The sequence below is a fragment of the Heterobasidion irregulare genome (genome assembly GCF_000320585.1).
Source record: "Heterobasidion irregulare TC 32-1 unplaced genomic scaffold scaffold_06, whole genome shotgun sequence".
Classification (NCBI taxonomy): Eukaryota; Fungi; Basidiomycota; class Agaricomycetes; order Russulales; family Bondarzewiaceae; genus Heterobasidion; species Heterobasidion irregulare.
In genome coordinates, this window is record NW_009258202.1 from 1,396,336 (window position 1) to 1,407,937 (window position 11,602).

The 11,602-nt window shown below is 33.0% G+C and overlaps 1 protein-coding gene across 1 annotated transcript; it reads left to right on the top strand.

Annotated features, from left to right (window-relative positions):
* Window positions 1–1,433: 1,433 nt before the first annotated feature.
* On the top strand, window positions 1,434–1,659 carry HETIRDRAFT_169519 (uncharacterized protein; the record flags this gene model as incomplete). Its single annotated transcript, XM_009549188.1, has 2 exons — window positions 1,434–1,503; window positions 1,556–1,659. 2 exons carry the CDS (start codon window positions 1,434–1,436, stop codon window positions 1,657–1,659), a joined length of 174 nt encoding a protein of 57 aa, XP_009547483.1.
* Window positions 1,660–11,602: the final 9,943 nt, after the last annotated feature.

Genomic DNA, 11,602 nt, shown 5'->3' on the forward strand with positions numbered 1-11,602 from the left:
AATGATTATCAATAATTCAGATCCAATAAGAGAGAAGGGTTTTCCAAATAGCCACTAGTGAGGTAGAGGGTAGGGACAAGGGTATATATGGCATGCCTATGTATAAATAAGCACATGATTGTTGGAGATAATCACAATATGCTTGGTGCACATATTTCCTACATAACAAACAAATATATCATTCTGGCATCACATACCAACATGACTGTCTTTTCCACAGCCCAATGGTTAGAGAAAAACACCAAGTTTGAGCATCTTCTATATAACAAGGCAATGAACAATGTGGATAGTGCTAAAAATTATAATATCAATGGTAATAACAATTGTGTGCTGCATAAGACAGTATTGACCACTGCACTAATAGACAAGGTCTATAAGGCTGCATGTAGCACATCCATAAGCCCAACCCTGCATGTTATGTCTTGTAGTGTGCAAGGCCAAGGTACTAAGGTCTTTATAGTCTCTTGTAGCAGCTGCTAAGCTGCCAATAAAGTAGCTAGGGCATCAATGTATATTTCTCTCTTTCTATATCCCTTGTAAAGGCAGCTGGAAAGTCAGCAAAAGAGCTGCAAGATTATGGTGCAGGTATATATGAAGGAGAGTAATATGCTAAAATAGTATAGAATGTGCCACATCTTTACCTTCTCACTGATAGATCAGTAGTACTTACTATTTCCTACTGCTAATTAAAGATTTCTTGGTATGGAATTAGTGCTAATATTATAAAATTAGAAACCAATCCAGTGCTCACAATGTGTTGCTCCCAATTAGGAAATTAGACACTTTTAGATACTATTAACCCTTTTAGATACTTTTAGACACTATTAGATATAATCTAGAGCTAATACAAGAGGGTGTTTTTCCAGATATGGATTTGTCATATGGATGATGCTAGAAACCTAACTGGACCTTGTATTCACAGTTAGAACTATTAGCTAGTCCTTCTTAGTATCCATAGAAAAAGTGCTACATGCACTCATATGTATTTTAAAGTACTTGTGTGAGATGTCCAAAATAAGGCTTACTTACTAAGAAAGGTCAAAGCTGTAACTCCTAGGTTTTGTCAATGTAGACTAGGCTAGAAATGTTAATAACTGGTGGTCCATCTTGGGCCTTGTTTTTAAAATTACTAATAAAGCTATTAGTTGGAGCTTTAAAAAATAGGCCTCAATAGTGCTATCTAGCACTAAGGCTAAGTATGTGGTAGGAGCACATATAGCAAGGGAGTTAGTGTGGTTATGTATTTTACTTTCTGAGATTAGCTTACCTTGTAAAAGGCCTACTCTATTGCTCATTGACAATTAATTAGTAATAACAATCATAAAAAACCTAGTATACTATGCATGCACAAAGCATATAGATATATGGCACTATTTCTTGTAGGAAAAGATATAAAGTAAGAAACTATAGTGGATATTAGCCACTAAGCAAGAATGTGCATATATACTAGATTACTAACCCTAGTCTCCAATAAGAGAACTAAGGGGGAAAATAAGAAAACAAGTAAGAAAACTTTCTTTCACTCTATTCATTATATAATGATCTTATATAGTAGGTGATTCCAATATGTGCAAGAGACTCTTCCAACATACCCACTTAACTAATGTATCACAAGCCTATTTCTTGTGTGAAATGCTTGTACTTCTCATATGTAAGTAACTTTGTCAAGATATTGGTTATCTAATCTCTAATAGGTAAGTACTTAGGTTTTAACTCTCTGTCCTTAACCTATAGGTTAGGAAATATAGTTTAGTTTTCTTATTAGAGACTGAGTATCTTACTTTATATTTATAGCCCGAAATTTGCCTGTTTTAACACTTCAATATATATAAACAAAGATATATATAATGTTAGAACTTCATAGGTCTATACCAAACAGCAATAATAGCCTTCATCTGCTCTAGCATCTTTTATCTGGAAAAACCTTCTTTCTTAATTAGATCTAATTTTATTTTTAGTGTATTATTTATTCTCTATTAGTTTGCTATATTATTACCTAGTATCTAAACTCAGAAATCAAAAGCCTTGATTTTTTATGTATTTTTTGACCCTTTTATATATTAAATAGATGAAAGATGAATATGCAAGAAAATCAGAAATATTAAGATTGCTTTATTTATATTATCATATTTAGGTTACTAGGTAAATAACTTAGATCTTGTAGCTTAGTGGTTGAGAGCACTAGTCTAGAATATATAGGTATAAGGTTATTGGTTTAACTCTGGTGATAAACAAGTTTATTATAAGGTATAACTTTGGTTTAATTAGTGAGCTTTATAGATACTTTATGATTGAATATATAGTAATAATAGAGAAATCATGAGACTTGGTTAGTTGCTATTTTCCCAAAAATCCATATATCAAATTAGCTCTAATTAGCTTGAATTAGACATTATAATTTCAGGATTAGAGAAGGGTAAGCTAAAAATCCTAAATGGTAATTAGCAGAAATCTAGCTAGATTTATGCTTAACTATGGTTAGTTTGATATAAAGTGTTTCCTTGATATTGTGGTAATTCTTATTACTTTTTGTAAGTATATATATTTGACAAGACCTTGCTTATCAGAGTATATGCATTTTTAGAATTTATCTTCTTATATGATAGCTAAGAACATATCTACTAAAAGAAAAATAGTTTAGTAAAGAGATTGTAAAAGCTCTAAATCTATTGCTTTTTAAAAATATAGGCCCTCCAAACCTCTTATAAAGGTGTCCCTAGAAATTAGCATATTTAAGGGCTCATTTTGGCTAAATTCTTTTCCAAATTTAGCATATTTCTAGGTTAAGATCATACTATGTTTCCTAGTAGTTAGTATTTTTGAGAGTAGTTTGGGTCTAGTTAAGAAATCTCTAGGATTTCTATGGCATTTACTAATTTGAAATTTTTGGTCAACTTATAATAAAATACTTAAGAATCCTTTCTGTTAATGTGCTAGTAATGGCTCTATGCAAAAACATATTAAAAAACATACTACTAGACAAGGGATAGGCAAAGAACTAACTTTACTATAATATTAAAGGACCTTTATGAGTTGTAAGATAAGACACAAGATATATACTATAAGATATTGAGATGTCAAGTGAAATAATACAAGATTGTATAAGATACATTTAAAAGATATTAAGGATACTATTGATGAGCTAAGATTACATAATATTACACTTATATAGTGTAAGGTAATATAATATAGATCAAGGTCATAATTAACCAAAGTGACTTCAAGGGTGATAAGAGCCTTGACAATAAAGACAATAAAGGTTGAAAAAAAAGTTGAGCAAGATGAAAACAATATTGGTAAAGAATAATACAAGCAAGATCTTTTTGCAAAGTTAAGCTTAAATAAAGGGATATTTGAAACTATTTGATTGAAAACTTGTAGGTATTTATAGTAAAATTAGAGTAGGTAGAGTGAGTATAAAGCTATAAGGTAAAGTGAGAGCAATATTATGCTAAAACTATAAAATCAAGAGATAAACAAAAACCATATATAGAGGTCCTTATAGACTACAAGGTTCTATTGTGCTGTGGTCAAGAAACAAAGCAATATTTAGTACAAGGTATAGTAGAGGGACAAGGCAAACTTTACAAGGAATGAGAAGGAGTGTCTCATGAGACCTGTACTGTCTAATAGGCATATATAATAAAACTTGTTATAAGTTTGTGCTATAAAAATGCTTGTTGCTTTTCTTGTATAAACTATGCTTGAGATACATATGGTTGGTACTTAGCAATATCTCTAAGATTATGGCTGGCTCAAGATTAATGTGCAATATGTGTAGAAAGTAGGCAAGGTCACAGATAATAAAGAAATTATGCAAGAAAGACTGTATTAGCCTAATATTATGATGTTAAGCTTATGGTATAAGTTGGAAGGAATTATATAAGGCTGTAAGAATGCCAAAGAGTCTCTTATAGTAGCTATAGTACTTTATAAGGTCAGCACAATAGTATATATAGAGCTATAAAAATGGGAGCCTTAGTGCTTATTATCTCCTCCCTACCAAAATTCTGACTATCCTTAGTTGGTCCTTATGCTATATCATATAACCTAGAGGCTAAGTAAACAAGTGCATTGTGGAAGTTGGCTAAACCTGGTGGCATTGGAGTGTAGTGTAGGATAGGAATTGGCCATAAAAAAGGGACTAAATTATGTGGCTATTATTAGAGTGAGATTAGCAAGTAGCAGTGGTACATAACTAGCAGATATAGAATATTACAGAGGTATAAGAGAAAGCAAGTGGCATAGAAACAGAGAGTTAGTAAGATGTGATGGCTAACAAAGTGGCTTAGAGTAAGGCCCATTGCACTAGAGTAGCTAATAATTACAGCTGTTTTGTTAGGGATATATATTACCCAAATATAATATACTATTTGCCTTTATCATCCCTAATATGTCTGATGCCTTCCACTCTCCTAATATAGTCCCCTTGATTGCCTTTTACTTTTGCAACAAATCCCTTGCCTATGCCTTTTGCCTTCTTTTTATTATGCTTTAATTGGTTTTATTTATTCCTAATTAAGAATAATTGGGATTAGAGACTATTAGCTTACCTCTTCTCTAAACCTATTCCAATTAGATATAATCATCTTAAATTAGGAATTATTAGGATTAATTATAACTTCAAATTTCGGAAAATAGCAATAAATCAAGTGTTATAATTCTTGTGGATTTTTTATAGAGTTATGTTTATTAGAGCACTAGTTGAATAGCTAACCATAAAATATACCTTATAACAAACTTGTCTTTTGCCAGAGTTGAACCAACAACCTTATATATACAAGTACCTAGAATAGATGCTCTAAGCCACTAAGCCATAAGATCTAATATATTAACTTGGTAATCTAAATAAGTAGATATAATATAGGCAATCTTAATATCTCTGATATTGTCCAATATTTGTCTTTCCTTTATCTAATATGTAAATAGGTCAATAAATATCCAAAAAGTCAGATTTATTATTATTTGATTCAAGTACCAGCTAAAAAGATAATAAACTCATGGAAAATAAAAAATACACTTTATATAGTGTAAAAACAAATTGTGGCACTTGCACAATTTGGAATAAAATGTGTAAAACTACAATTGAGTATAATATTCAATAAAACTCTATTAGTATAGACAATACTACCTTAATTTGCAAAAAACATGGCCATAGACAATTAGCTATAATATACTCTAGTTTGCTCAAATTAGTATTATTAATGATTATCAATAATTAGGGTTTAATAAGAAAAAGAGGTTTTCTAGATGGCTCTTTTTGCTAACCTGCCCTAGGCTAGTCTCAAGGTAATATCTGACTTCATTCCTCTTTCTGAGCCTGTATACTAGCTTGATAGTACCAAGAACACTCTTAAGACTTATGCAACCAAGGACTAGCTTAAGTAAAGGTCCCATATCCTATAGACATATACTATATATTACAACAATTATGTTCATACTAAGGTTATTACTATTCTTGCCACTATTTAAGCTATTGCAAAAAAGGCTTATTGGTTAGCTAAGGGATATTAGGTAGTCAAAAAGGAGTGTATTGGATGTAAGGTGGCTAAAGAAGCTTTCTAGGTCAAGAAGTGCTATATTGTAGATAAGGGCCAGTTGTAATGCTACAATTAGGTAATTGCCCTTCTCTTTGTGAATAACTAGATCTCATATGCAGAGAGCAAGTGCTATTTAGTAGAGCTGGTGAAGTAGAGCAAGGTAATAACAATGTGCATAATGCCAAGCTCAAGATGGTGGCACTTATCTTATAAATGGGTGATATAGTTAATACCTTATGGGCATCAACTGTAGTCCTGTCTATGTGAGGGCAGAGTCCTATGCCTTCCAGGGCTAGGCTGTTCCTTGTTAACATTAAGAAGAAGGCCATGGAAGTGAATTAGAAGGAAAAACAGTATGTGCTGCTAGTATGGATATTAGTGAAGTTGTCTGCCCAGCTAAAGGCAGAGGCTGATATGAAGGTCAAAGAGCATGCTACAAAGTGCTAGCACAAAATAGATGGATAACTGATTATTTTTGGCCAGTTGCCTTCTAGCATATAATAGGTGCATTTTGTCCTTCTTTTTTCTCCTATCCCTGTTTACTTCTGTTCTAGGCTAAATCTTTCTGCTCTTATTATACCTACTTTATCATCTCTTTTGCCTACTTCCACATTCTGAATAATATGACCTACTATCTTAAGTGTGGCTAGGATTGCAAGTTGTACAACAGTCCTCAGTCTCTTTTCTTGCTCTCTCTTTTCTTCTCTTTTTCTTCTCCTTACTACCACTTTCTTACATCCTTTTTTGCTCCTATACTATTTGTTGCCTTCTCCTTCATGTGCTTCCTTCCTAATAATGACCTTTGTTATTCTACTTGTCACCTGGCTTGTATAATATATAGTGAGGCTTAGACTTATTGTATAGTGGACCACAATATCTGGATCCTTTGCTAGTAGATAGACCAAGTAAAGAGTGAGGTTTGAGACCTTTTCTCAGAGTACAAGGTATATGGGGCTCAGCTTACCAAGCTACATTGTGTTTATGAGATATTGCTAGAGAGGTTAGAGGTCAAGGATAAGAATAGCAAAGGGTTGATGAAGGTGATTCCTAATGCTAAGTAGCCTTGTGTCTCTAAAATATAAGATAATAATATTGATTATTAATATAAGGCACTTGTCTCTATTGATTGTTTCTTGTATAATAAAGTTGAGCTAAAGGAGGTAAAATTTGTGCTAGGTTCTAAATTATATATAGTAAGCAAGATAAATATTAAGAGTAAAATTGAAACATAGTAAAAGTAGAGTTGCAGTCAGTTTTGCATAAATCTAATAAAATTATTGATATAACTTTTGAAGTAAGAGAACTATTAAAGTGTGAATTATAAGAAACATTGAGATAAAACCCAAAATGATTGCTAGTTTGAGTCTGGATTAAGAATAATAAATATAAGCATGATATGAGAAATATTAGAGCATAAGAAATTGAATATTACAGCTTTTTCTTTTTACCCTACTAAGCTCTTAACTGTTCTTAGTCATATTACCCAGAATCAGACAAGTGGATGGATGGGTTTATTGGCATTGGAGACCACATTGATGTCTTAATGTAAGGCCTTATTATTAGAGTTGTTTATTTTATTATTATAGAGATCTTTAGCCTTAGAGTTCTCACTCTCTAATGCTTCTATACTATATAGTTGCTAGATAGAGATATTAAGGAGAGCATTGAGATTAGGGACATTGAGCTTCTTATAAGCAAAGTAAGGGATAACCCAAAAGACCATAATTAGGTGGTTAAGCACTAAACTGTTTAATTCTGCAAAAATGTAATTGTTAAGCTGCTAGACTTATCATATGCAATAAGCACTAAGAAGGGTTCCCTAGGCTATATAGAGTATAAGAGTCCAACAGATAAAGACTATGCATTGTCTTTGAGTATATGAGAGAAATTCTTGATTGCTATTAAGCTTGTCCTCAAGTAAATGCAAAAGGTGATCCTTAAGAATTGGATAATGCTCTTTTGATACATGACCATCTTCTCTGGTCTAACAGATAACTTAAGATGGGTTCTAGGAAAGAACTTGATATATAATGAGTCTTTGATATATTATAGAGAAAGGAGAATGATAAAAGACTTGAGGCAAATCCAGTGCTCCATCAGACTAGGTATGATAATTTGAATCTGGCAGAGTTTGTAATATATAAGCTAGAAAGGTAGTCAGATGCTAGATACAGTACAGAGATCAAGTTGTATACAAAGTGAATAAGCTTAGCTTCTTAAAAGCTCATCTTGGCTATTTATATATACAAGCTATCTAGAACAGGACCAAGATCTGGTCCATGCTTCTCAATGCTAATCTACTTGCCAGATGTCAGAACTTCCAAATAATCAAGTTCTCAATCATGATTAGCAATCCACAATCTGCAATATGTTCATATGTAGTAAGTATTGCAAATGTCTGTCCACAACATTAGGAATCCAGGAACTGATCATGATCAATATTCATAAGTTTCAAGCCAAAGCTTGTGAATAAGCCATGTATAGTAAGCATTTATATATAAGCATATTAATAGTAATTAATCTGAGTCAATAGTCTGTGTCCAAATTACATGTGTATCTTCAAACCATCTTTCTAAGTTACATGTGAAGCATATATTAGAATGTAGTCCTAATCATAAGTATTTTTACCATTCTAAGAAATAATAAGAAGGGATCCTGGATATCAGGGGCATATTTTGTAATTGAGAGCTTTCTTAATTATGGTATTGTAGATAAGGACAGGATTACTAGAGCCAAAGTTGAATAATTGAATTATAGCGCAGTAGCCCGTCCCAAAGCATACAGCGGCCCTGACCTGGACAGCAACAACAGCAGTGCATAAACAAGCAAGGTTAGGCCTTGAGTAAGTAGTTGGTAGGGCAGGACATATTGTAATAAAGCTACTAAACAATAAAGTAATGTTTCTATACCTCTTTACATACATAAATAACACTTAGTGATTTTATAGTACCTTTGGAGATAAAAGTTTACCAAAGATAAGTAGAGTAGTATCAAATAATCTAAAGAACAGAAAAGAGAAGATAGACGGAGATAGAGAAGATTGGCAAACTGAGCAGGCATATGATACAAACAATAATAGCTAATACATATGCACATAAAGAGCTACCAATAATGAATAGTAACAAATAGCAGATTTTATGCACATATGGCTATAAATAGCATATATTGTATAAGCTTTCATATAGGAACTATATTATACTTATTATACCTGCTACTAATTCCATGCTAATATGTTCTATCCTCAATAAGGTATCCATATACTGTTTAAAAGCCATTATAAAGCACAGTTATAGTCAAGAAACTTATATTCTTTATAATAATAGATATCTTATATATACTTATTCTAGATATGTGATATAGTCACGGACAAGCAAAGTTGACAAATTTTGTCACCCATTTCTAGGGCTTCCTAGTTACAGCAGAATCGATAGCAATACTTAAGTAGATATTGTAGAAATATTTTGAGTAAAATCCTACAAGCTATTAGTCTAAAAAAGTAATTCTTTGATCCAGAAACCTTGAAAAATTGGCTGACCCCTCAAAAAAGGTCTATAAATCATGTAAAATACACTAATCGACTCCTTTCGATAAGTACTATATAAATCCATCAAAAAATTGCTAAAGAATATCTATATTTTATCGCCAAAAAAATTGTCAAGGTGATGCTACCTAAAGCACTGAATATACATCCTTCCGTTGTCATGCCCATGCTTGAAAGAGAGCACACACTTCTTGCAATATCTCTGGCTTGAGAAATCAGCCTTCCAATCATAAAGCCAACCCTTTTTATGATATAGAGATTGATACTCACATAGATTCAGACATTGAGGCTCTTAAACCTTTTGACACAGATGATGACTATGGTCCGGATTGGGATCCTCGTGCTGAGCATGCTGGTGGTCTGAAACCAGCATATGTTAAAGACATGGGTAGGTTTGGCAGAGAAGCACACTGACAAGTTTAATAAAAATGATAATGAGTGGATGTTGCAAAAGGTAAAAGCAAAGAGGGAGAGACAAGCAGCTGTAAAAAAACAGGCTATAGAGATGCAGCATAAGTCAGACTATTCTATATCCAGACATAAGCATGTTCATCCACTCATGGCAAATAAGAAAAAGTACTATACTGGCCTAGTGATGGCAAGCAAGTCTAGTCATAGCCAGAGTCATTACCAATATGAAATAAACATCCAGCAAGACCTCATCTCCATGGGCTTCTCATTGAGCACCTGTAGCAAGAATCAGCTCAGGAGTGAGGCTCAAAGTCCTATGACTAGATTATCCAATATTGTGCTAATTCTAAAATATTTCTTATATATATCTTGAAAAGTAGATAAAAGCTAGGATAAAATATTTAGTAATACAAGACTCCAAAAAAATCCCAGACTTATTAAAGGGGATATAAGCAATATAATGTGCTGTAAAGGTAGATAAATTTAATTAGGCATACTTTGACTAATTCCCAAAAATACCTATATCTCAGCCATAGTGACACTGTTCCAAAATTTGTAAGATTTGTAGCATCTAACCATAGTAGGATGGCCATAATGATGGTCTCTAGCCTTTTTAGCCTCAGAAAAAACCTTCTTGTGCTTCCTAACTATAGCATCAGAGTTGTAAGTTTTAGAATACATATGCTTGTCAAAGGAAGGGGGTTTGGAATTAGAGACAACAGAGTTAGTAAAGGGTTTAGAAGGATCAGATGGCAATTTACTATTATTATAAGCAGTGTTAAAAGGGCTGGGTGGCAATTCACAATTATCACAGGTAGTATTTGTATCAAGGTTCTAGAATACTTGAAAGGGGAAATATGAAAATCAAGAGCATAGTTCCCTTTAAATAGGCCCACCAAATAACTTCTATAATATACTAGAAACCTCTAGATTTGGTATATCTGACTTGCAAGAGAATTTATCTTGTTCCTTTAAAAAGAAGATCTTGATAAAGCCTATCATTAACTTTCAGTGAGAATTCTCCCATAGCTGAGAGGATGAGGTAGGAAACTTCACATAGAAATGTGACTAGGTAGAAGCTAGTAAGAAAAAAGATATTTTGCTGTCAAAAACTTCTAAAAAACCTGAGAAATCAAACATTTTCTTCTAGTTTGTTCCACCTTTTGTATTTCTTTTGTCTTTTCCTTTTTTTTGGATTGTTTTCTCCATTGCAGACTTTTGTATTTCTTATTATATAACCTATATAACTTGTAGCGACTTGCATCTATATTGTCCTTGTGCACTTGCTAGTGCTCTAAGTACAAGCACCCACAACTATTATATTCATATTATATATACAATCATTAGTAGGGTACCAGAGGAAATATTCAATAGATATGCAAGTAAAGAAATAAAAAGTCAAAAAACATATGAAACTTACATATACATATGACAAGTGCACATTAGTGGCTCCTGCAAATAAGATGTGTTGCAGACTAGCTTTATGCTAGTTGGGCACTAAAGATGAGTTATAGCTAGCATTTATATGTTAAGGCTGAGCAGCCAATAAATGATATCTGCAGCCAAAAGGTCAAGGCTAAGGTAAAGGGTGCATACAAGAAAGAGTGGATGTTAAGGTTGAGTATGATGAAGTGGGTATCTTGGAATTTGGTATATGTAAGGTGGATTAGTACATGAACCCAGGCTGCATAGACTTGAAGGAGAGTGTACATAGCCTAAAGGTATGTATAGAAGTATTAAGGGTAGAGAAAGTGGCAGCAAATGATGTAGGTGACTGAGAGGTTGACCTGGACTTGTATATAGAGGAGAGTATATAAAACAATAGCAATAGAGCATTGCCCTATGCCTTGCCAGTGTTGAAAGGTGTTTATGAGCCAAACATGGGGAAAAAGGTAGGAATAGGGTAGGGATAGAGTGTGTAAAGGAGAAGGGCAACAGTAGTGGCAAGATAATCTAAAGAAAATGTTAAGTTCTATGGCTAGCAAAGTAACAACTACCTATGGCTTGAAATTGCACAAAATTGATGACTTAACATTAATCTAACATTTAAGATAACTGTATATCTTGTGCTCTATCTGATTGATCTTATGGAGGATGAGCATACTTTGGC